Genomic DNA, 27,036 nt, shown 5'->3' on the forward strand with positions numbered 1-27,036 from the left:
GAAGAATAATTTATGATGGACACTTTTTTGTTAAAATTAACCCAATTTGAGAAAACTGGATCAATACGTATAACTTTTATTTCGCTGGGAAATCTGATAATTAATTTCCATTTTCGAAATTAGAAGTCGATCACGCTTTTCGTGACCTTTACACTTTTGCTGTTCGATGGTGGAAATTGCCTTCCTTTTAACAATGAAAATGCACTGAACTTAACAAAAATCAAAGTCAAACCGCGAAAAATCAAAATTGGCCATGAACAAATGAACTTTTACCTGAAAAAAAAAACAAAAAAAGCAAGACCTATATAAGAGTACTCACTACCTTCATCACTCTTAAAAAGATGAGGTTAGCTAATCGGTCGTATTAATTTCGTACGACTCAAACTTTCACACTTGATCTCTAATTTTGTACAAAATTTATAGTTTTTCAATATACGAGCAGTCTTGTTATGATTACTAATATGATTATTATGATTATCATCACACAAGCGAAGCAAAGCTCCGCAGTACTTGCAATACCACATAAAAAGGATTGCAAGCTAGCAGAAAATTAAAGGAGAAACACTGAGTCCAAAAAAAAATCGAAAAAAACAGCAAAATTAGAATCAAAATTACGTACAGCAAAAATAACATTAGAAAGATGTGACAATTACGCCGACGAAACAAAAACTAAGCGACGAAACAAAAAAGCCAAATAATAGGACAAAATTCTTCAGAAATAGAAAATTTCCCGTTAAAAAAATAGGTCCTGGTCAGATTCGAATTTCCAGACGTATTCGTTACCTCCAGACTAAGTGTACCGGAGACGCTAACAAACTTAAATTCATTATAAACTAATTACCAAGTGATTCTGTTAAACATACTGTTGAAAATTTCTTGAATAAAAATATTTTAGACCTCGAAAACAAACTGAATGAGGTTGAAAATCGACTGGCCAAAGTTCTAGAAGAAACTGAGTCTACAAAAAAATCTGAAGAGAAACTATTCAACAGGAATAGCCAACTGAAACACACTGTTTCATCTCTTAGAAGCGAGCTTAGTGCGGCTTTATCGTCGAAAAGGAATCTTGAGGAGGTAAGTTCTTTTTTACAATATTCGCGAGTGTAAGCTAGTATTCAAGCCACGGACATGCAGATTACGAATCATATGCCTTCCGAGCGGACTCATCTATTTTGCTTTGCTGTTCTACGTAATTCACTTGTCCTGTAATAGTAAATAACGGGCCCTAGGAAATTAGACAAAAAATTGGACGACCTTAAAGAAACGGAATTTACGGACAACCAGTATTTACTCAGCCAAAAGTTAATTTAAGTCAGGAAAGAAATTTCACGCAATTTGACGCAAGTTATTGTCTAAATTCCGTTATTTTTGGATCGTCTAATGCACTTCGATAAAAATGATAAAGACAGGCTACTAAAACGCTCGCCGAATACATTGAGCGCTATACAGATATACTTTAACTCAAATGTTGATCACAAACGAGCACTTTAGCTAAGAAGAAACATGAATTCAAATTAAAACACAAGCATTTGCTTAAGTAAAAAACTTGAACATGTAAACAAATCCTTTATTTTTTGAAGGTATTATGCTTTGCATCGAAAGATATTGGCTCCATTGGTAAATTTAGGGTAAAAATTGAGCACATGCGACAAAAGTTAAACTAGATTTCAATCAATACAATAATAGCAGGTTGCTGGGCAAATACCCAATTTCATATTTTTTTAGGTTGACCAAATTGATTTTATGAGCTCTCCCAAACCACTAAAATACCGTTTTGGTCTAATTTCTGCGCCTTTAGAAAAAATTTAGGGTCCGTCACCAGAAATGGATATCTCAAATCAGTACAAAGGGGACCCTTTGGGTCGGCAAGAGGTCGAATCTCTGAGGAGGGGGGGGGGGGGGGTCCGCATTTGTGACCATTTGAAAATAGTCATTTTGGCAGTACTGCTGGACTAGTTTATAAACATTTTTAAGGCGGGAATAATATCGCGATGAATTACTTGCCATCAGATCAATCTTGTTTGTAAGCAGTTCTTAAGTGTATTCTATATTGTAGGCGTTCAACAGTGCCGAAGTACAACAGTGCCGAAAAAGGCGGGAAAATTTTCAGAATAACTTAAACGCATTTTCTAAAGAGCGAGAAATTACTGACGCTAATTATCAAAGAAAATCACTCCAAATTTGGCGCTAAAATGTCTGCAACTGCAAATTAAATAATTATTTAGGCGCTAAAATGTTTAAATTGCAAATTTTCTCTCCCAAAATCTTTAAGTGCCACTAAAGATAGTAAGCGATCGCCGTTTAATTTTTGTTTGCCGCACTTAATATGTTGAAATTTGTTCATATTTTCGGCACTGTTGAACAAAGTTTTCATTTTCGGCACTGTTGAACTAAGTTTTACTTTTCGGCACTGTTGTACTTCGGCACTGTTGTACTGCCCCTCTATATTTATCGATTATTTAGTACTTCAATCAAAATTATATTCTAAAGAAGCCTTTTAGGAAAGCAGTTTTCATAGTAAATGGACGAAGTAATTTATCATTTATTCAGTACGAGCGTTATTGATTTTTTCAGAAACGAAACTAAGTTCGTTCAATCTCAATTTTTTTTCTGACGTTTTGTTTTCCATTAATTGTTCGGACTTTCGATACGAAAGTAACGGAATATTTGTGCTCGGGGTGGGTTTTTTTTTCTTCAGACAAATTTAGACTTTTTAACTAGCCATTTTTGACAGAATTTTTTTATATCATTCAAAAGGTATTGTTGTCTTGAGCTTAAATTTGAAAAGATATTTCACATGTAACCATTTTTCGTAAAGTTATGAGGGTTTAAAGATTCTCATTTTGGCCATTTTGACCAATTTGGGACAATTAACGCGCGATATAATTCGCGCTATTAACGCGTAAGCGGAGGTTTAATCCGTCTTATAAATCGTTCCAAATTGGTTGAACGAAGCTTAATTGTCATAATTGATTTGTTACAAGGAACGAAATCTATCTTTTTGTACTTTTTATGGCGTGTGGGAGATGATTTTTATAGAAAATTTCAAATTAAATTTTATTTTATTTCATTTAATTGTTCCGACTTTCGATACGTAAGTAACGGAATATTTTTTTGATGTTATTACTGCTGCTCCATAAACCTTAAAAGGCAGTCGGAACATTCAGGGCTTCGCCCTGATACGAGCAGTCTTGTTTGTTTTAAGTTCAGTTCAATTCGTTTGCTCAATGGAAAATGACGCTTTCGACACAAAACCAATATGCGCTTCGCAACAAAATTGGAGCTTTTAAAAGCATGAAAATGCAAAAGTATTTATGCTTTAAAAATGCACCTACGGGATTTGAACCCATATTCAGAGCTTAAGTCTAACATCCGGACAACTTCGCCATAGCACCTACATTGCGTCCAAACACCAGCCAACAATTAAGCGGATAAAACAAAAATTATTAAGCTGCTAAAGAATTAGAGCAGAAGTGACATACGGAAAATGAGCACCAATTTTTCCAGTTCTGTTGGAAAAAATGAACTCAAAATTTAATAAACGTTTGCTTGTCTGCATGTAAAGTGCGAACAGAAAAAGAAGTTTGACTAACCAAATATTAAATATGCAAACTGCAATGAAATTGGAGCTTGACAATTAGTTTCTTTCAGATTTATTTTTTGACTTTTATTCTCAGATTTCCCCGCAAAGCTTAAAAATTTAGTTTCTTTCAGATTTATTTTTTGACTTTTATTGTCAGATTTCCCCGCAAAGCTTAAAGATTTCCCCGCAAAGCCCCATTAATTCAGCTGAGATCCATTTTTCAAGTAAACTTGAAAAAAAAAGATTTTTTTTTGTTTCTTTTAGCTTTTCAATAAATTTGCCATTGTCTGTTGGCTATGTTTTTTTGTTCCACTCTAAGACACTGTTCTTACTCATTGATTTGTTTCCAGGCTTGCATTTCTGAAATTTATTTTATTTCATGTCATGATAAATTGATTATAGTTTGAAAGTTTGAGCACATTTCATTTACTGTGTGCAATTCGTATTTTTACTGGCATTTAATGATCAATTTTCAGTAATTCGGGATAACTAAGTCCATGTCCGGTTGTTGTTATAGCCAAAAACCCGAATCTTGTAACTTGAAAAATTGAGTTCTTCAAAGAAGTTTTCAGTTGTACATGTTGAACCGCAACGAGAATTTAACCTTCCTTGGAGCTCAATCAACGTTTTGTTTTTTTGTCAATCTGTTTCCGTGATGTATGTTTTTCAGGATGTCATTTTTGGACTCGATTGAGAAGCTTACTTACTAGAAGTGTACATCAAATTTAGAATTTTTAAAATTTTTTGTTTGAAGCAATTTATTTTCAGAAGTATATGATATTTAGTTGTTCGCAGTTGTTACCATTTTACAAAAAAAAAAACATTATTTAAGACAAGAAAGGTTTTCCTTTTGCCTTCGCGAGTTTTTTTATGCACTCCTATAGTTCGCTGTCAGGTTTGAAGTCTTCATTAAGAGTCTGGATTTTCAATTTTGCTTGTCAGCGAGGATTATTGTAATTTTTCAAAAAAGATTGAGGTCCGAATATTCCATGCTACATGCAGAGCAACCGGCTACTGTTATTGTTACGACCACCAACGATGAGAAAGAACTTTAGATAGAGCGGAATTTTTTCATGCAAAATCAGGTACCATAAGCGACCTTCAGATAGAATCGTGTGATACATTAAATTCAACTTCATCAAGTCCCGATTCGAGCTGCAACGAAAGGTTTCAAACAAATTCTCTTAGTATCGAGGAAAAAGAAGTCGCAATATTTGTTAAGAGAAATTCAGTCACTAAGATTGAAGTTGTCATTCTAAAAAAAACAGTTTTTATGAAAGCTATTAGTTATCTTATTGGGAATTTATATTGATTGTCTAATCAGCCCCCCTTTCCAAATCTCTCGGAAAAAGAAAAATTCATGAAACCAAAAATATTCATAAACTTTGTTTATGAATATTTTTGATTTCATGATCTTTTCTTTTTCCGAATTTTTCTTTTTTAAACTGTGGCAAATTACCGAGCTCAGAACCTTGTACGGTAATCAAAAACTGTGGTAAATCGAAGAATCAAAAATCTTGTATGGTTCACATTTCTGACAAAGAGGAGAAGGAAAACGATACATCAAAAACAAAGCACAGCGAGCTAGCCACCAAAAATGGAGCCGCAATTTAAGATCAAACTCACTTTCAATTAACTAGGGGTCCCCCACTGCAGCTGATGCTTCTTCCAAAAAATGCAAAAAATGAGAATTTATTTTCACAAAGAAACGAAGCTTCGCAACGCATACAATTGCGAGAACACGACAAAAAGCAGCTCTATAACGTGCAATAAGAAAAACTAGACATAAGTCTCGAATTAGTAAAAATTCGGCTACGTTTCGGATTCGATCTGCGACCTTGAGATTATGAGTCTCACTCGCTGACCATTTAGCTATGAACGCTAAACAAATCACAAATTCTAGCCACAAATAAAGCAGAGAACAGATGCAATGAAATTTCCAATGCTACAGATCGTGATAATGGTGAAAGTGCCACCAAATAAGTGAACACTTTTATCGAATTTTTAATTGCGATTCAGGTTGGAAAAAAAAGAAGTTGCGTACTAATACACTACACTTGCAAAAAAAACGAAAACAGAATAGCCAGTTGATGTGCAAAAAGAACAGACTGTTCCGACCATCTTTATAGTATCAGCATATTCAGAAAATCAGTTCAAACAGGAGGCAACAAAACATATGGGTTCAAAATCAATGAACGTTTTTCGCTGAACGGAATTTCTGTTCAAAAACAAATTAATGATTTTTTAGGTGTAAGAAAAAAGTTTTCGATCAACCACTGGTGCGAATCTTTGTGCGCATATAGCAAACAAAAATTAGAAATTTCGCAAATTAAGGTTTCATTGTTACTGCATGAATTCCCTATTCTAAACAGTGGCGACCTAGCAAGTTTGAGTCTCACGCACTAATCTTAAAATCCTCAAAAACTAGCCAACAATGACGCAGCTACATATGCTAATAAATTGATATTCGTTGCAGCAAAATTATCTCCAAATACAAAAAGACACAATTGCATGTAATAAATTGGAGAGCATTAAGCCAAATTATGTATGAACTATGCATTTCGAAAAAATTACGAGATGCATGAAAAATTTCTGAAATCGAGCTTTTTATCATTGTACTGCTATTTGAAACAAATAACTTATTCGGTTTAATTGATGAAATAAAAATGCATCAGCTGTGTTATTTTTTTAATTATACCGCAGCCTACAAATTCAAAAGTGCCACCAAAAGTAGCACTTATATTTGCGACTTAGGTTGGAAAAAAAAGAAAATTCGTACTAACACACTTTCCTTCGCAAGTGTAATTATCGAAAGAAAGTTACGTGTTTCAACAACATGAAGGCATGTGAATCTACTATTAGCATCTCAAACTTTTTCGAACGAAATTTATGAAGAGGAAACAAAGCCGACAATCTTTGAGCAGATACAATTTGCGTAAAAAGAAATCTTTCAATTCCACACCTGAGAATACAATGAACAACATTTGCACTTTCAACATCAATAAAAGTTGCTAAAAGCAAGCAAAAAACCCGTGATGTGGCACCTTAGCCGACAATCGTTGAGCAGACACCATTTGAGGCTTAAAAAATTGGTTTTATAAAAGTTTCAAGTCCTCCCTGAAACTACCCTGTAGTAACTAGTGCCCACCCGGTACTTAAAATTGAATTTTAATTAAATTGAGCATATCAGCTGCATAACAGCATCATAAGTCAATAGACTGATTTTGTTAAACTAGTTGTTGACCAGAAAAAAGTCAGATTCCGATTTGATAATACTTGCTAATCGCAAACGTAATTATATTCAATGCGATCCCAAGAAACAGCAAAAAATAACGTTTTTATTCCAACACAGTAGAAAACGAAGAAATGAGTTATTCCAACTATCAACTCAAATCTTCTGCAGACGAACTTTGACTGCGGAAAAACCAGTGTCTAGGGAATCATTTGATTCACGAGTACTATAATTCTCATTCCGAATGTACTAGCAGCGGAGCAAGCATTAGTTACTTTCCAATGTCTTGTTACGTATGGTCGCGAGTTAAAAATTGTCACTTACTAAAAATTGCCGCGTGTTACGAATTAACTCTTGCTAAAAATTGCCGTGTTACAACTGTCTCCTGCTAAAAATTGCTGCTAAACTTATTTCTCAGCACTTTATTTCCATTTTCTATAAGCCTACGTGTCAGCAGCGCTGGCATAGAATCAATCTAAACTCGACCGGAGCAGGATATTCCGACTTTATGCAGGGAAATTTTATGCTGGGAGTTGCATCTATAGACCCATTTGAGCAGTCGAAATATTAACTTTTGAATTACAACACAAGTGAAGCTGCAAAGTGATATTTTCAAATTAAAACATAGACGCAAAGCTGCACTTAACTAACACAAGCAACTACAGCAGCAAAAAGTTCAAAAAATTCAATGAGACTGCAAAAAATGCCTTGAAAGAATTAAGTCTGCAAAAAACAATCAAACATCATGCTCATGCGGTTACTACAAGATGCGGATCACGAGTCTAAACATAACTTTACGTTTTAGATAAGAAACCTGGCAGAATATAAAATGTAAGCAACATTGGATGCGCTTTTGTTGAGCAGTTACAGATCCGAATATTTTGAAACATAGCCAACTGACAGTTGGAAAAGAGTCAATGAACGCAAGCAAACAAAAATATACTCCCTTGAATACGAATTTGAAGAAAAGATGGCCTTAAAGCTCTCTCAATTTCTACTATCATTTATAATTGAAAATTATTATGTTTAAAATAATAACTTGACTCCAATTTCCGCGATACTTGTAAAGGTGTTTTTGGAGATCCTGTATTGGCCCCACTTTGCTTATAGAAATAGACTGCAATTTTGAAAAGAACTCGAAAGTCAACCCACTAAATTCAAAATTTGAGCTTCAAAAAAATTCAAAGTTCTCTTTAAAAAAACGGGAGCTAAATGAGTGAACCATCAAGTTTTTATGTTCAGTTATTCGAGGAACATTTTTAAACGGCTGCATGGGTTATTGAGAGGAAAATTCTCGCACAAAATTTTTCCCAGTCGCAAAGTGTCCAAATTAAATTTTAGAAACAAGACCGTATTTTCGATAGTATTTCAGGCTCTCGTTGGCTATATTTGTTACTTCGATCTTATATACACAATTTTTTCAACACTTGCATCATGAGACACCTGAAAACGGGCCTTGTTAGCTTAATGGTGTTCTCCCAAACGATTCTAATTTGTATTTATAAATTTTTATAAATAACTTTGTAACTAGATATCGTTTGGAAACAATTTATTATTATTGTTATTATCATAACACAAACATAGCATCATAAGATAGCCTATCGCAAATGAGACGAAAAAATTAAATAAGCAGAAAATTTTGTCTAAGCTTAACCAAGACGTGAATAATTACAAATTAGGTGATAGACAGGTTGTTTACTGAAAAATGGCATATGTTCCGACTCAATTGCACTTGCTATCGAGTGTTCTCTCAAGCGTGAAGTTGAAAATCTTTTTCACTTTCAGGATGTTGAGACAGCAACAAACGAGAAGTTGGAGCTCAAAATGCAAATCGCCGAGTTGGAGCATAAAATGGAAAACAAAGAATTCACATTACCTTCTACGTTCTCAAATGATCAAATACAGGTCAGACATTATGATTAAAATTATGAAGCCTAAGGCATGCTTTCCGATCTAAAGCATAGAAGACACTTGAAGCAACATTTACTGATTTCAACTGGTAGGTAGAAACGGATTAAAGGAGGGGTGTAGTCCCTTCTCATAAATGCAACGCCCTGAATGTTGAAAAACCGCATTTTGAAACTATTATGAGATCAACCTGCAATTTCTCTCTAAGGGCCATAATAAAATTCCGATCAAAACTTTTTGAAAAGAGGCATTTCAACCTATTTTCTCAAAAATTTGCCTCCGGTACAGAAATTTGCGTCAAAAATACTTTATGCTGTAAAGAGCTCGCAAATTAACTTTGTTTGCCTTAAAACTACCATCCCCAACGCGATAATTCTAGATACTCTAGTGCTGGTATGGCAACAAAACTTTTTGGCCCATGTATTTCTCCTTAACTTTGCGGATTTAATTTATCCTGAGAAAAAAATTTGACATCTAAAATTTTTTAATTAAGGAGTTGGGTATTATTGAGCAATTAGTTTCAATTAATTTTCACAAGCTTAAGTTTGAGTTCTTCCATGCTTCTGTCTCCAAAGCAATTCCTCTAAATAACTATTTAACACCGAATTATGAACACCGACATTCAATCAAGTTTTAAAATTTCTTTTGGCTTGTTTCCAAATAGATTCAAGGGAATTTCTATGGGCACCAGTTGAGCAATCTACGAAATAGGTAGACTGATTCACAGCTTTATGGTGGTAGCTTGGAATAACTGCTATAGCATCGATTCCGCTATATTTTCGCCAGCACTGGAATGCATAATTGATCCTCGTAAAATTAACTGTTCTATTATTGAACTAATTGTTTCCTGGGTTCTATCTTCAATAAAAACTAGAAAACACTTGTCAGTCGATGTATCTATATCTCCAAACACTTCTTTCTGGAACTATTCGTTACTTTTTCGTTTCACCATTAGAGTTTCATCAATACGGACTCTCGTCCCCTCAACGCCAACTTTTGGCGGGTTTTCGTTTATTTTCACAAGCAATTTCGAAAATAACTGTACCATTGCATCGAAGTTTGCTCGTTATGTGGACTAGCTCTTCCATTGAAGTCACGGGTATTTCTTGAGACCAAAAATACGCCAGCAGAATGAAATCTTGCAAAAGGATAGCAAACTTTGTCAGAATTGCCATTTTCTGGCCTTTATGGCTGGGGCATCGCCATATTTTTTCATACTGACTTCTGACTTCAGTCACTTCTGATTATCTGTTTTCATGAAGAAAACTTACAGAGGTTTCTTTTGGATGTGCATGATCCATTTTAGATTAGTTTAAGCTAACTCAAGTAACAATTGCAACAGATCCTCCTTCCACTCGCATGATCACTCTAAAAATAGTTTTACCTAACTGAGAAAACCCAATTGTATGCAATTTGGTTTTGTCTACGAAAAATGACTAGCAAAACAAAAAATGTGTTATTATTATTATTATTATTAACATCTTTTGCCGTAACTTTGGCTAAAAGAGTACGAATCAGCCCTGCATCATTACGCCTAGTGGAAAAAGATCTTCGAATCAGCCCTACTTGCCCTTCATCATTTCACCCAGTCTAAAATCCCTTGGAATTTCTTAAATTTGGGAATTAGAAGGAAAATAAAATGTGAAGGAATGAAATCGGATTATACATTGTGCAAAATCCTTTCTTGCCTTACTGCTTCAGCAATGTCGACGTTTTAGTTGATTTATGGTATGATTGGCTACATAATATATTGGAAAAATATATACCCAAAAAGACAAAACACCGAATGAGTTTACCTCCTTGGGTCAGCAATGAAACATCAAATGCAATAAAAAGGCGGAATACAATGAGAAAATGGATGAATAAAAAACCGTCACCGAATAACTACCTAAAGCTGGCAACACTTGAATCAAGAGAAAGTGAATTTTTAAACGAAGATCAAAAAAAAATTGAACACTTAGTTTTCGAAAATGGAACTTTTTCACAAATACAAAAGTATTTTAAGAGCATTCAAAAATCATCTCAACTTCCCTCAGAAATGTACTTAAATGATCAGATCGCTGTCACCGACAAAGAAAAAGCCCAACTCTTTAATGAGTTCTTTCAATCAGTCTTTACTATCTCGGATTATCAAAGAACCTCCGATAACTCCAAACCTTCAAAAGTAGATAAACTCCACTTTACAAGAGAGGAAGTGCAAACTACACTTGAGAACTTGTGTATTGGGAAAGCAAAAGGTCCTGACGGTTTAGGAAATCTACCTCTTAAAAGTTTAGCTAAATACTTGGCTCCTTCACTGACACTCGTCTTCAACATAATTGTTAATAAACATGTCTACCCTTCCTTATGGAAATTGAGTATCCTTATACCAATATTTAAAGACGGAGACAAACAAGACATTTCAAATTATCGTCTCATTGCGCTCTTGGCGTGCCTCTCAAAAGTTCTTGAAACATAAATTTTCGAAAAACTATACGTAGCCATTGGACTTAATATCTGCAAAGAACAACATGGATTCACCAAATGTAAATCCACAACGACTCAAATGATCTTATATCTCAGTGAAGTATTGACAATTTTTATTATTAAAACTTACCCAATTTGGATGACTGGATCAATAGTTGAAGTAGTTTTTTTCCCCTTCGAATCTATTTGAAGTATTTGACCACTTCGAATCGCCAACACTGACTGCTCTATACCTCGACTTCGAAAAGGCGTTCGACAAGGTCAGTCATGAAAAATTAATAGAAAGATTGCAAAACAATGGCATCACTGGAGGAGCTTTGGAGCTGCTTGAAAGCTACCTGAAGGGTCGAAAACACCGAGCAAACGTTGGAAACTCGATCTCTTCAGAACTCGAAGTCAAAAGTGGAGTTCCACAAGGCTCAGTACTGGGTCCTCTGTTCTTCATAATCTTTATAAATGATCTCCCAGAGTGTATCATGTCATTTTAAAGTTATTGCTACCAACACGGTCACTCTACAAATTGACGCGACCAGAATATGGAAATGGTGTAACCAGAATTTGATGACATTAAACATCAGCAAATGTAAAACGCTAAACTTTAAAGGAAACGGAAGAATTTCAATGAATGGAAAGACACTTGAACAAACACAGAAGGAAAAAGATCTTGGAATAAATGTATCGAACGACTTGACATGGACTGCAAACACCGAAAGAAGATGTGAGAAAGCAATCAAAGTATTTTTACCTATAAAACGAAACATCGCTAATGGTACAAGTTGGATTGGAAAAAGAATCTTTACCGGAGCTACATTGTCCCAATCATTTCATACGGTGCAATTCTTTGGAAACCAAATAAATCAGAATTGAGAATGATAGAAAACCATCAGGAAAAAGCTTCGAAGTGGATCCTTGGTACCAATAGATTAGACTATAAAGATAGATTAAAACGAATTTCGATTCTACCACTATCCTTGTATCACGAAATGCACGTTCTTTTGACATTTGTCGACATAGTGAAAGGCAGGTATAATATTGAGTGGGAATCTTTTGTTCAAGTACAATACAAATCAGAACAAAACACGAGAGCACAGGAATTGAAGTTCTATAAAACACGAATTCTGTTGAAGAAGAAACAAGAAAGTGACTTTTGGACAAGAGGTACATTCTTAGCAAACACAGTTGCACAAAAGATAGGGATTAATCTTGACGAATTGGAAAATCCAAAAAATAAAATCGCGGAAGTTTACAAAAACTATTTTGTCAATAAATATAATCTCGAAGATATATGCTCCTTGAGACTGACATGTAATTGTCAGAACTGCAGAAATCAACACAAACTCAAATGAACTTTGGAAAACTGGAACTCGGGAATATCGCCCCTGGGTGCTACCCTAAATTCTGTTTTATTATTATTTTTATTATTATTATTATTATTTAAGTCTCCAGATTCATTAGATAAATATATGGGTCATTAGGACCGATATATCCAGCCGGGGACAAAATTAACAAGACTGCTCGTATCAGGGCGAAACCCTGAATGTTTCGACTGCCTTTTAAGGTCTATGAAGCAGAATTATGATGAAAAAATTAAATGTAAAAAAAATGAAAAAAAAAAAATTAAAAAAATTTGAGATTTTTTGTGAAAATCATCACCCCACACGCCATATAAAATACAAAATGATAAATGTAGCTTCTAGTAACAAATCAATTATGGCAAATAGGCATCTTTCAAACAATTTGGAACGATTTCTAAGACGGATTAAAACTACGCTTACGCGTTAATAGCGCGAAATATATCGCGCGTTAATTGTCCCAAATTGGCCAAAATGCCAATCTTTAAACACCCATAACTTTACGAAAATTGATCACAGGTGAAATATCTTCTCAAATTTAAGCTCAGGACAACAATACTTTTTGAATGATATAAAAAAATTCCGTCAAAAATGGCTAGTTAAGAAGTCGAAATTTGTCTGAAGAAAAAAAAACCCCACCCCGAGCACAAATATTCCGTTACTTTCGTATCAAAAGGTATTGTTATCCTGAGCTTAAAATTGAAAAGATATTTCACCTGTGATCATTTTTCGTAAAGTTGTGAGGGTTTAAAGATTGCCATTTTGGCCATTTTGGGACAATTAACGCGCGATATAATTCGCGCTATTAACACGTAAGCGGAGATTTAATCCGTCTTATAAATTGTTCCAAATTGGTTGAACGAAGCTTAAGTGCTATCATTGATTTGTAACAAGGAATGAAATCTATCTTTTTGTACTTTATATGGCGTGTGGGGGATGATTTTCATAACAAATTTCGAATTTTAGAAAAAAAAAATTCATTTCATTTTATTTCTTTTAATTTTTTATGTTATTACTGCGGCTCCATAAACCTTAAAAGGCAGTCGGAACATTCAGGGCTTCGCCCTGATACGAGCAGTCTTGTTATTATTATGTCACTGTTTTTCCCGTGGTGGTCCCTAATCTATTAATGAGATTTCATATATTCAAGGATAGCCCCAACAAAAGTTAGTTGATTGCGGATTCACAACCCTCGCAAACGAAAAAAAAGGATAATCGCAACCGACAGAAAAGTTGGACTGTAGTTGGATGATAATTGACCGCTAGCAACCTTGAAGTGCTTATATTAGAGGCGTTGTACAATAAAAATTACAGAGCAGCAATTAACATCCCGACCGATTATTCTTAAAGAAGGGAGCTGACCGTTTAGTTTTATTTCAGGAATCAAGAATTTTGTCGTAAATTAGAATAGTTGAAATGATTATAATTTTAGCATGCATTAAGCGACAAATTAAAATTTTTAAAAACAAAAAATACGCATCTCTGAAAATGTTGTGGCTGAATGAAAAAACGGTTACCTAATGTTAATTGCTTTGATTAGCTAGGTTTTTTTTCAAAAATAAGTAAATGATTTGTATGATACATTTTCCGACCTCTGAATCTTCTGTTTTTACTAGTTGTTTTTTCATAAAAATAATTTAAGTGAATTTGCATTTGAAAGCATTTGTAATTAAAGCCGAGATATTCGATAATCAAGATGACCAGATTGAGAAAAATAACACCTGTAATGAATAATCTGGAATTAAAAAAGTCTGATCTGATGAGGCCATGGTTTCATCAAATTTTTAAACAATTAGGCAGATGTTACGTTCCCTTAGTTCTAATAATAAAAAGTTTCTTAGCAAGTATTTTTGGCTTTAATTTTGCCAACGTCACAGACAAAAATCGCAACCTGTATTGTGAGGGAGATCCTCTGTTTATGAAACTTACCTGCTGTGCAGATAAAGCTTTTCAGCAAAGGTGCTAAAGCACCCTAACTAACTTTTCTTTTACTAGACGTTTTAAAACACTAAAAAATATATGTCTAGAAGCTCAAATGAGTAACAGAATACTTTCTTAACCCGTACTCGTTTGACCAAAATTTTTTTGATTGTCACCAAGAGCTTTAACAAGTCAAAGAAGTTTGCTAGGGGCCAAATTGCTGAAAACTGCAGCCTCTCCGATTAAACCAGCCATTGCATTGCTTTGCAGACTGGTAGTTAAGTTTGCACATGTAAAAGGCTTTCTTAACAAGTCAAAAACCTTGGAATTTTTTTAGATATGGAAGTGATAATGATAAAAGAAGATGACAAGTGTTTAAGTCCTTTTCAATTAAAATCGATACGGGTTACGTTTCTTCAATATAATATACAAGTGTTACAAGTAAAAAATTTCGTCGAAAGTTATTTTGTCATTTAATGTACGCAAGCGGAGTACGCAAGCGGCGTTCGCAATCTGTATTGCCAGGGAGATTCTCTGTTTTAAAAAGCTGCCTGCCTGCTCTGGGTTCCTCAGTGCATATGCTTAGGTTCTTACAAAGCTTGCTCAAAAAAACTTCTGTGCTGGGGTCGGCCGCGCCCTGAAAAGCTAGCGGTTGAAAAAGATATCCATCATTTACAAGATCTTTATACTTGTCAATTTTTCGCTCATCCGCTTCAGCGGCAGCCGTACCAGGGTTACAAACAGACCCGGCATTAATCCTACAAGGAGCTAAGGAGTCTGCTACCGTTACATCCCACAAGAGCTGCTTACCATCAGCCCATGGAACGAGCGTCAAACCGTCTGGTCGCTCCTGTAGAGGTGTCGTGGTTCTAAAACAGACGGAATGTGAGTAGATGATAGACTCTGCTTTATAAGGGTTTGAATGCCTAGAGAACCTCCCTGCACTTTTGAGGCAAGAGAGACCATGCCAACCATCCTCGGTAACGTTTTTTCCGCACACGCATTTATGCCGTTCGCATATTTTTGATCCTAATCGAAGTCCTATCGCAATTCTGAGTTGTTGGTTCGACAGTTTTAACCTTAAATTTTTGCACGGGATGACGTTCAACCATTGGGAGCCAAATCTATCTTGGAACGCGTTGAACCTTTTTACGTCCGTTGGATCGAGTCGTAAAATCAAGTCTGCAATTTCGCTGTCAAAAATTGGCTCCGTCCATTTTTTTTCAATTTCGTTTTCCGGAGCCATTTCAATTTTTCCAAGGTCAAACCACCGTTTAAGCGCATCATCATAGGTTCCATCCACATGCTCCAAACCAAAGATTTCGCTCAAGGCATCTTTTGCTCCTACTGCTTAGGCTAAGAAAGCGGGTAAAGCGAGTAGACAAGCGGAACAAACGCCCAAACCACCTTTGGCTGCCGGGAGAACTGCTTGTAAAAACTGGTTATCATCCATTTTCACGTAAATGTTTTAGTAATTTGTCGTAGCGTTCCAAAAAATCATTTTGCAAAAAACAAGGGCTCGTACGCAAAAAATATAGGAGTTTTGGCATGCTAAAGCAATTTTTCAGGAGGTAAAAACCATAATGGGCGTCTAGTTTGTCAATGACCTCCGAGATTTTTTTCAAGCTCCTTAATTTTTTCGTCGAGCAATTTTTTTCGGCAAAGTTCGCCGATTGGAGATCCTAAAATGAAGAGTTCTTCTTTTGGTTTTCATTTTTATTTTGGGGCATATTTTTCGAAATTGTGTTAAAATAGAATTATACTGTGTACTAGTAGTCGGTCCCAAAAAACAAAGTTCACACTTCTCAGTGTTTAAGCTCAGGCCGTAAATTTGTTCCAATTTCAGAGTGTTTTTAAGGTCCCGGAGTACTACCTTATAGTCGTCGTATAAATTCCCATCATATAAATACCAGATGTTAATTTTCGACTCCAATTGTTTGTCCAGTGTATAAATTGTTTCCGCAAAAAGGGGTGGGGCTTCAGGATCACCTTGCTGAGTTCCGTCTTCTGACATTATGACAGAGCTTCCGTAAAAAGGTAACTAGGTTTAACATACGCGCAATGGGTGTAACTATACAATTCGGGGCGATTTGAATAAAGATGATTCAGCATTTTTTCTCTGTTTAAAGAGTTAAAGGCATTCTTAAAATCTAGTTTTGAAAGAACAGTGCATTTTGGATTGTCGTCGCGTTCAATTAGGTTTCGAAACGAGTGCGCAGCTATTTCTGCTCCTCGTTTGTTACCGCATCCTACCAGTACGTTTCTGAAAAAATTTTGGCGCTCGGAGAGGGCCTTGCTTCCAGCGCATTTAGACGCGATACGTCTCAGCGTGTTGCCTATGGCAATCGGTCTCAACCCTCCGTCTATCTTTATGAGGGCGATAAGCTTTGCGCCAAAAAAGAAAGGTCTTAATGGTTCGGGTATTTTGCCATCTCCAATGAGGTTTATCAGCTTAGTAAGCGATTTCAGAAAATTAAGTCCTGCACTGCCATTCGACTTACTAACAATATCTTTTGATATTTTATCAGGACCTGCTGCTGATCCGTTTGGAAGGGACACTATCGCTTTGTATGGGTCGAAATCGGTCACGAAAAAAGTATCCAGCTTTTCTGGATTTGGAGCTGCAAATTTGGCTCGCCGCGGGTGCTTAGACAACAGTTTTTGATAGTTATCAGTTGAAAAAGGAGCTATTTTGTCATCTGAAGCAGCAAGCCTTATTCCTCCCTTTACATTTCCTTCATCAAGCTTACTACTTATTAACTTTATTCTCTACTCGAGGTCATTCAGAGGCGGGCTTGAAACTTGGGGATGGGGTTTTGGAAGTGACACGTCATTTGCTCGAATTTTTTTATTTATCAAAGAACTCATGCTTGCGGTCTGTTTGCGTCCACTTCTTTTCGGTTGCTCCAAAAAAAAACAAGAACGACGTTAAAAAAATTAGCCATTTTGTAACATCTTCTACATTGTAGACGATGTCATTTATTTTGTCCGACAGACTTTCCGCCAAGGGAACACGCGAGTTTTTTGGTACTTGCTTGAGTACTCGGACATTTGAGATGGCTGTATTAACATAATTGTCTAGCACTAAATCATTACCCATTGTTGCTTTATAAACAGATTTTACATCAACGCATAAAGGACACTGAAACCATTGGGTTTTCTTAGAGTCGCTAAGAGAAATATTTACACAACTGATATGATACCAACTAGAACAACAATCACATCTAATCCAATTTATCAGTCCTGAAGGTTTTAAGCAATCTTTGCTTGTACACTCTTTGTTGTTTTTCCTCATCTTGACGCAGCATAAAGGTAAAAAAAAACGATTTTGACTGGACTTTAGGGGACTGAACTAACCCATGATAAGCGGTTAGTGGGAATTTTACAAATCAGCCAATAAAAAAAACACAACTAAATTAATTTAAATTTTAAAATCGAATTATAAAAATCAAAAACAAGGAACAATCTCACCCGAGCTCAGTAGGTCCAGCGGCGCACCACCAGACTCCTCAAGCCAGTTCCAGTTTCCCACCTCCCCACAGAAAGCCACTTGACAGATCTGTCTCTAAAATCCCTCAGAGGGCGCTCCACATACAGGCACAAACATCAAACATAACAAATCTATTTAATAAGTTTATCACAACAGTTAAGCTCATATCAACAGCATATCAATCATATCAGTTGACAAACTTCCGGTATCGGTATCGGGGATCTAATTTGAAGTATCGGTATCGGTATCGTTTTTGCTGCTTAAGTGGTATCGGTATCGGTATCGTTTTTTCTGAAAATAGCTTTTGAGTATCGGGAAAAGTATCGTTTTGTATTGTATCTTAAAATAGACTCAGAAATAAAAAACTTTAAGGTGACCGAAATTAAGGTGAAAACTGAAAAGGTGAAATTAAGGAATTTAAGATGAAAATTATAATGACCGACCGAGCGAAAACTGACAAAGTATCGGAATTTAAAATTTCAAGTATCGTTTCTATCAAAAATTGCGATAAATCCAGATCGAGTATCGGTATCGGTATCGAAGTATCGGAGACAAAAAAAATATCGGTATCGAGTATCGATATATCGATGTATCGAACGATACTATCGATGTAGTATCGTGCTCCCTGGTTATAATGTTAGCGTAAAGTATCACCTTTGACATTCCCCGCGAAAAATTGGTTATACTATACTTTCACCACACAAAAGGAATGTTCGTACACGGGATTAATGGATGGGTACGCTGGTCGGGAAAACGCCGCACGAAAGCCCGAAGGGCGAGATAAAAGCATGATAATAGCATGATACTAAAGTAGTTCAATCATGAGATCATTCCACGTTAGCACCTGATGGTTATGATAGACTAACTAAAATATATGCTTTTCGTTTCACACGAAATTGTTCGGACTCGAGAACGGATAAGTGGGTACGCTGGTCGGGAAAGAAGCCCCGCAATAGGACTCTCTAGGCGAGATGATAACACCCAAATGAACGTAAGAATATACCACGGTAGCATCCGATGGGTGAGATAAGGTTGATAATTGAATAAATGTACTGTTTTATGACTCATGTTACAAATTAAGGTATCGCGAGATAATCCGATTGTGGCCTATTAGCCCGATAGTAGGGTATAACTATAACTGCGTCATAATGTTAAACAACTTAGATTAGAAACAAGAAGAAAAAAATATTAAGTTTAAAGAGTTATTGACTGAGAGTTTTCTGAGGGTTTGAGTTTTAATGACCAGGTTGCTATGCCTCAGCAGATCTAAATTACGTCCCGGTTTGCGGCTCGATTAATTGTCCATCTTCGAAGTTCATCAAGCGTCATTGGCCGTCCTAACAGTTCTATCGCCGAAATGATAGAAGGGGAGTTTAGCCAGTCTGGATCCAGAACAATTTGATTAGATACTGATTCAGTTGTTTCGGAGGGTAGGCCCGATGGGTGAAATCGAGTAGTGTGAACCTCGGGGCTGAATTTAACCTTCTTGCGTGGGCTAGCAAGTGAGTTGGATATACCGCTCGAATTTTCAAAGCTTTTTTCTAGCAAATCCACTGACGTCGGATCCGGTGTCGACGGTGACGTCGGGGTTGTTAAGTCCACCACGTCAATTCAATGACTCTCCATTTCGATAGAGTTTGCCTCAACCGTCGGGTACTATGGTGGGGTGTGAAAATGATGAAGTGTTGGGACGTCTAAATTCTCATCCGATATGTCTACCACACTAGTAAACACTCTCTGACCCAGCATTGTTGGGGGGGGGGGGCTGTCTAACTCGCATGGGTCTGGAGTTATGTCGTTCGTGAATACCGGGCAATTTTTTAGAGGGCGGTGATTTCACTGGTGATGAAGCTTTTCTCTTCGCAGTGCCGGAAAATTTCGCTGTTGTCTTGGTAGAAGTAACCTCTGATTGATGTTTCTCTGTTTCTGCGATTGTGATCGGGTCGGCAATCTTTTCAGTTTGTTCTGTAATGGAATTTTCAAAAGAAATTGGCCGTTCTTTGTTACCTTTGTCTGCTTCTTCGTGGCTGTCCAGGAAAATTGGTGGTGGATTTGGATGAGATGTTGTGTTATTGTCTTCGGCGTCAAGATCGATCAGCTGAAATTCGGTACTTTCTACTTTCGGATCGGTCTGATCCGTAATTTCGGCCTTAAGATCTGCTTGATCTGGTGATGAGTACTCTGGTGACTTTTCTGGATCGGTTACAATTTTGTCTTTAATTCCTTTAGTGAAATTAGGTCGCTAGCGTTGTCTTCTGATGAGATCTCTGTTGAATTGTTCGTCGCTCGGTATTCGTTTTCACAATATCTTAGATGGTCGGGTTTGCCCAGCGGGCTTGACTCGTGATCACTTTCGAGTCCGATCATGAATCTCAATCTTTTTCGTTGCTCTTCCTCCTCTCTAAGGAGTGTCTCTCGAGAAGTGTTCATTGCCGCGTTCCGCCTCGCAATATCGAGCTCTTCAAATTTAGCCTGGAGGTTTCTCTTCTTTTGAGTCGCTCTTGAACTTTTGAAACCGACATTATTTGTGGTCTCGTGTTCTTCCTCGGGCCTTTTGTTGCATAGAATTTGACTAATTGGTTTTTCTTTCTCGGGCTCGGTTTCTTCAGGGCTGGTTGTCTTTTGATGGCTAAATCAGATTTACGTATTATTTTTCCATTTTTTAGAGTAATTGTGTGGTCTGCCTCTCTTACTATTTCCTCCTTGAGTTCTTTATAGAATGGATTGGATCACTCTTCAATCTATCTTGAACTTTTCTATAAATAGTGGTCTTACCCGACTGGTTGTTCAACACTGAGTTTTTTATGCCCAAGGCATCTCTTTTCATTGCGCGGGAGAGCACTTTCACTGGAGACCCAGCACTGGTTGGGACATATCTCACAGCATTAGCAATATCATCCGAGGATGATGAATTCTCGTCCCGGAGATATGGACGAGAACTCATCATCCTCGGATGATATTGCTAATGCTGTGAGATATGTCCCAACCAGTGCTGGGTCTCCAGTGAAAGTGCTCTCCCGCACAATGAAAAGAGATGCCATTGGGGCGTCCCAGTCGTGTCTTCTTTCTCGACTCATGAGTTTTCGGCCCTTATCTATGCATAACAAGGTTTTGTTCCAATCAAGGTTATCTTAGGATGGTGACTTGACTAAATTATGCCAGATAGTATTTGGGGATCTACCAAAGTGTGCTTCGAAGGGAGAGCAGTTAAGCGACTGTTGTGTTACCGTTCTTAGACATTTTATTATCTTCAGTAATGCAGATTCTAGTGATGGTTTTGGGCGTTCTTGTGCCATAACCAAGAGCCTTTCCTTAATGGTTCTAATTAAGCGTTCAACTAATCCAGTGGCTCTATGGTCACCCACTGGGCTAAATATAACCTAAATGTTATGTTCATGGCAAAATTTTCCAACTTTCTTGGAGATAAAACCAGATCCCTGATCTGTTCTGATAGTTCTAGGTATCCCATGTATGCTAGCCGATGTGCTGGATGTTATTTGAGCAGAAGGGATTTTTGAAAATATATCCACGCATAGTAATATGTATTTTTTGTTCCCCATACTAGTGGTAACGGACCGGCGAAATCTAATTCCATTTCTTGGTTTGGTTCTTCGACCGTTGGGAGTTTCCCTAGGGTATTATGGTTTGAAAGAGGTTTCAAGTTTTTTGCCTGCTTTAACGCACTCAATACAGTTTTCGCCGTGGACATGGATTTCACGATAAATTTTTGGCCACCAGATGTATTGGGTTGCCAGACTTTTCATTGCAAACTGCCTTGGTGGGCCTCGTGTAACCGGTGGAGCATTGTCGATCTTAAGCATGCCGGGATAACTAGTCGATTGTCCAGATAAAGACATCCTCCGCTGACGTGTAAGTTATTCAAGTACGATTTATACTAATTTCCCAATTGTAGAATATCTTGTTTGCAGTCTTCCTCAATTGTTTTAATTATTTTTCTCACTACTAGATCTTGTTTTGATAATAGATACATAAATTTTGAATCGAATATTTCTGGCCAAGAGAATGGTAGTATGTTAATATTGACTGTTTTCTTCTTACTAGGTGATCTTTCTAAGGGATTATCCGACGGGTTGCTAGAACTTGGTGTTAAAGTATCCATATTTTCAGTTATAGAGTGTTCTGTCTGTTCAGTAAGTCCTAGGTGTTCAGCCATATCTTTCAGTATTTTGAAGTTTGTAAAAAAATCGTTGATTTTGCGGGATGAGTCACAATCTTCCGTTCGCGAGTGAGATTTTTGGCACACTGAAATGTTAGAATAGTTAACTATAGCTTGGAAAGTTTCAGCGGCGTTAGCAATTAGTTTCTCACGTTCTTTTTCTTATCAGGTCATATGATCTGTCGACTGGCCAATCGTATTGCAGTGTGTGACGTCATGTGCTAAGAAATGTTGAGAGAATTTAATTCTCATTTGCAACCACGAATTTCTCGGCATCAAATGGTCAAAACATAGGAGTGTACTAATTTGATTTACCGAGGCGATAACAAACTTTTCATCGTCGAGCGAGACCGGTACGGGTTTGCCCGATGGGTGTCGGGATAGGTAATCAACAAATCCCATGTCTTTCCCCGGTAAATGTTCGACGGTAAAGTCGAACGGTAGTAACTTGTCTGCCCAACGGGTGAGACGTGATTGTGCCGTTTTAATGTATTTGTCGTCTCTCAGTGCTCCTATTAAGGCTTTATGGTCTGTTAGAATTGAGAATTGTTTGCCCAGTAAATAGTTTTTAAAATGATCCAATGCCCACGCTAGGCCCAGCAATTCAAGTTCATTGGTGCTGTATTTTAATTCAGCAACATTTAAATATCTGCTAGCAAACGCTACGGTTTTCCAATTCCCCTAATGGTCTTGTTCGATGGACGCGCCCAATCCCAAATGAGATGCGTCGCATTTCACTCAGGTATTCAGTTTTACATCGAAGTGACGATTCGTTACCGTGTTACACATTTCATTCTTAATCTTTTCAAACGCCTCGACGTGCACTGTGGACCACTTGAATGGTTTGTTTTTCTGCATTAGTTCTCTAAACGTTGCTGATAAAGACGCCAAATTTGGTAAACACTTGTTGAATTGGTTAATAGATCCCATTAATGATCTTATATCTTTGATACAGCTTGGTTCTTTCAGGTTTCTTATAGCGTCAGATTTATGTATTAGAGGTGTCGTCCCTTTTGCATCGATTTTATATCCCAGCCATTCTTTGTTGTGAGTCAAAAATGTGCATTTTTCCCATTTTACGGCTAATTCCTCGTCGTCTAGCGTTTTTAAAACGTTGATAACTAGTTTTTTGTGTTCATCCTCGCTACCCACGGTAGCCATTAAGATGTCGTCAAGGTAACTATGAGTGTTTGCTAGTTTTTCCGTCAGACGGTCCATTATGCGTTAAAATTCATTAGGCATACCGCCTAGTCCATAGAATCCGGTTTCAAAGAGGTAAGAGCCTGTTACTTCTCCCCCCACGATGTTGAAATTACATTGGTTACTTGCCTTTTTTGAAAGTGGTATTTGACTATATGCGTACTTTAGATCGATCGATGAGAACCAAATGTTTTTTTTTCGTCGTGGCCGCTAATCGTAACAGCTACGTTATCAATTAGTTCCAATAGATTCGGCATTTGCTATCTCTTGCGAAATATCTGTTTGTTCAGTAATTTCAAGTTTCTTTTGGCAGTTATTACGATAGGGGAGATGAAACAATCTTCAGAGCAGCTAGACAGTTTTTCGACGTGGCCATATCTTAGTAGTTGGTCAATACATAGTTTAACTTTAGGGAGAAGATGAATTGGAATGCGTTTCCCCTTTACCTGTATCGGCTTTATTGGTTCGTTAAAATAAGTGTTGACTATAAAATTCTTAGATCTACCGGATCTTTTAATGAGGACTGAAAATTGTCTTGGTATGTATTCTTTAAACTCATTTTGTGATGGTGTGTCTTGGTTTTGCTCACGTTTCTTGTCCGATGCAAATCTTATTTGGTTAACGTCTATTACGTTGGGTGATCCTTTCTGAGTTCTCCGTAGTTCTGGCCCGTAGGGTGGAGGTTGTTTTTGGAGTACTACTAATCCCAGATTTGGTAATATGTCGTTTCCGAGGAGATTTTTTTCTGCACCTTCCTTCGGTAATGAATAATTTCTGATCACTAGCGTTCCAACTCTTTGATTGAATACTCACCCGAACTCTTCCGGTGATGTTTATTATGCTCCCATGTGAATGATACTGGACTTGCTGAGTCAATCTGTATTTCTCTGCGGTAAGGATTGAAATTTCCCAGAGATACCATCAACGTCTTTTTTAGTTCTACACCTTCGTGGTTAAATACCGTTCTCACTCCGCGTTCAATCTTGTCTTGAACTGCATTTATTTGGGTATCCGTATCCACTGCTAGAACTAGAAAATCATCTAAGTTAACTTCGAATTCGGGATTTTCTTGCGGGTTAGCCCAGGTGTTTTTTTTTCCTGAGGTGTTTGGTTGTTTTCTACTATGTTTGTTTGTGTTCGTGCTGAACTCCTGCAGTGTTTTGCAAATTGGCCTTTACGTCCGCACGTATTGCAGTTTCTGTCTCTAGCTGGGCATGTAGTTAGGTGTGTTTTCTTGAACTGCTGACCACAATGCGGCACTTATTGTTTTCGACGATATTTAAGGTCGGTTCGTTTTTGATGTATTGTGGTCTCTGTACCGCGCTATAGGTAGGAAATTTTAGTTACTAATGATGAATTTTGGTACCTTTCTCGTGGACTAGTACATGAGATAGTACGTTTTCTGAAGTTAAGTTTCAATGCATAATTTATTTTGTATTTCAACGTTTCGCATGTTTGTAATAAAGATGTCTCTGACTAACTCAGACTCGAGCTCACCCAGCTTACAATTTTTTGCTAACTCAGATAGTATTTCATGGAATTTCTCTAAAGACTCGTTCTTTTTCTGTCTCCGACCAAAGAATTTAAATCTTTCGTATGTTAGATTTGTAGTGACCATGAAAGTAGTTTTGAGTAATTCCCAGAATTCAGCAAAGTTAATATCCAGTATTCTTTTTCCAGGATTTTTATGTGAGAAGCATTTCTGTCCTTCTCTTCCGAGAGCCAGGTATAATTGTGATTTTAACTTCTTGTCAATATCTCCGATTTGAAGTCCGTTGAATTTTGCATTGTCTTCTGCCTTCCTCCTTCTCATTTCTTCGTTGTAATTTTGGATAGCTATTCGGTGTTGTTCTTCATTTTCCGCCCGGCGGGCTTGATCATCGGATGGTTCCGCTGGTTCTGCCATTGGGTATGCTAATTCGGTTCTTACCGGTGGGTTGATTACATCTGCAATGTCCACGGAATCTTTCGCGATGGTAGTTAATTGGAACTTTTCCGACCACCTTTCCCAGTCGTGTTGGTTTTCACTCAACGTGTTGTTCCAAAAAAACTCTAGTCCTCGTAGGTTCAACTCGTTTGACTGCGCCATGTTAAAAAATTAGGATAAACCGTCTAAAGGTTGGTAAAGGTTGGACTTAAACTAAGACTAATTTAGGACAGGTCGGGTTTAGATTCCTACAATTTGTTGTAGGCTTTTATTTAAGACTAAATAAAAGACTAAGGTAACTACACTAAAGTTAAGAGGTAATGAAAAGGTTGAATTAAGATTAGTTCCGTCAGATTGGTTCCATATCAAAATTAGACAATGAACAATCTCTCTAAATCTACCATAAGCCGTTGCGCTTTTGGCAGGTATTTTTAAATCAACATAAACATACGTCAGCAGCTTAATATAGCTTAGAGGTTATAACGTTAGCGTAAAGTAACACCTTTGACAAACTGGAATGTTTCTGAGTTTTGACCAGTTGCATTCAGATTGAAAATTGACTCTTATTTGTTACAGTTTTTGCAATCTATCCGATTTTCCATTATACGTTCCTCTCTCTACAGTATTTTTTAAAAATTGTAAATCGAATTTTAGTGACACAAGATTCGTTGCTCAGTTTCGTTTGCTAAAGTTTTATTTTCTATTCAATTTCTAACTCATTTTTTCGAATAACAATCGCATAATTGACCTTCAAATCGCTTATATGATTTGTGCTTATGCTTCTGTATCCATTTTTCTTGACTATTATTTACAGTTGGCATGCAATTCCGTGACAAAACATTAAAACCTTGTTTTTTAGCTCATGCCTTTTCTTCAGTTTCAGTTTCTGCTACTGCTTCATTTTTGTTCCGACTTTCGATACGAAAGTAACGTAATATTTGTGCTCGGGGTGGGTTTTTTTTTCTTCAGACAAAGTTCGACTTTTTAACTAGCCATTTTTGACGGAATATTTTTATATCATTCGAAAGCTATTGTTGTCCTGAGCTTAAATTTGAAAAGATATTTCACCTGTGATCATTTTTCGTAAAGTTATGAGGGTTTCAAGATTGCCATTTTGGCCATTTTGACCAATTTGGGACAATTAACGAGCGATATAATTCGCGCTATTAACGCGTAAGCGGAGACTTAACCCGTCTTAGAAATCGTTCCAAATTGGTTGAAAGAAGCTTATTTGCCATAAATGATTTGTTACATGGAGCAAAATATATTGTTTTGTACTTTATATGGCGTGGTGGGGATGATTTTCATAGAAAAAATTTCAAATTTTAGAAAAGTTTTTCATTTTATTTTGTTTCATTTAATTTTTTGGATCTACTTAACAGTCTCCCCCCCCCCCTTTCAAGAAAGGGGGTTTCTTTAGTAGATACAATAGGGGGGGGGGGGAGATTGTTAAGTAGATCCAATTTTTTTTATGTTGTTTATGTTATTACTGCTCCATAAACGTTAAAAGGCAGTCGGAACTTTCAGGGCCACGCCCTGATACGAGCAGTCTTGTTTATGTTTCTTTTTCATTTTGGATTTGTTTTACTGTTAAGATGTCGATTACGTTTTTTCTTCAATTTCACAACTTTTTAAATCCGCATTCGCATACATCCTGCGTCCATTTGATTGAAACTGCGCCAAATTTGATAAATTTTAGTTTCATCACCATAGAGACTTTTGTTATCAGATAGAAAAAAATGTCAAATCAGAGTAATGCTGATTTGTTGCTTGCATCAAAC

The 27,036-nt window shown here is 36.7% G+C and overlaps 2 protein-coding genes across 2 annotated transcripts in view; both read left to right on the top strand.

Moving 5' to 3' along the window:
• Positions 1-27,036, top strand: part of LOC134840285 (T-complex protein 1 subunit gamma-like) — a 301,273-nt gene that overhangs the window by 171,452 nt on the left and 102,785 nt on the right. The window lies entirely within an intron of this gene.
• LOC134840630 (centriolin-like) overlaps positions 1-27,036 on the top strand; it is a 37,871-nt gene that overhangs the window by 9,967 nt on the left and 868 nt on the right. The window contains exons 12-13 of the mRNA XM_063856573.1: positions 896-1,074; positions 8,601-8,720. Coding sequence (XP_063712643.1) covers positions 896-1,074; positions 8,601-8,720 — 299 coding nt within the window. The remainder of the gene's footprint in view (positions 1-895; positions 1,075-8,600; positions 8,721-27,036) is intronic.

Source organism: Symsagittifera roscoffensis, chromosome 2 (genome assembly GCF_963678635.1).
Source record: "Symsagittifera roscoffensis chromosome 2, txSymRosc1.1, whole genome shotgun sequence".
Lineage (NCBI taxonomy): Eukaryota > Metazoa > Xenacoelomorpha > Acoela > Convolutidae > Symsagittifera > Symsagittifera roscoffensis.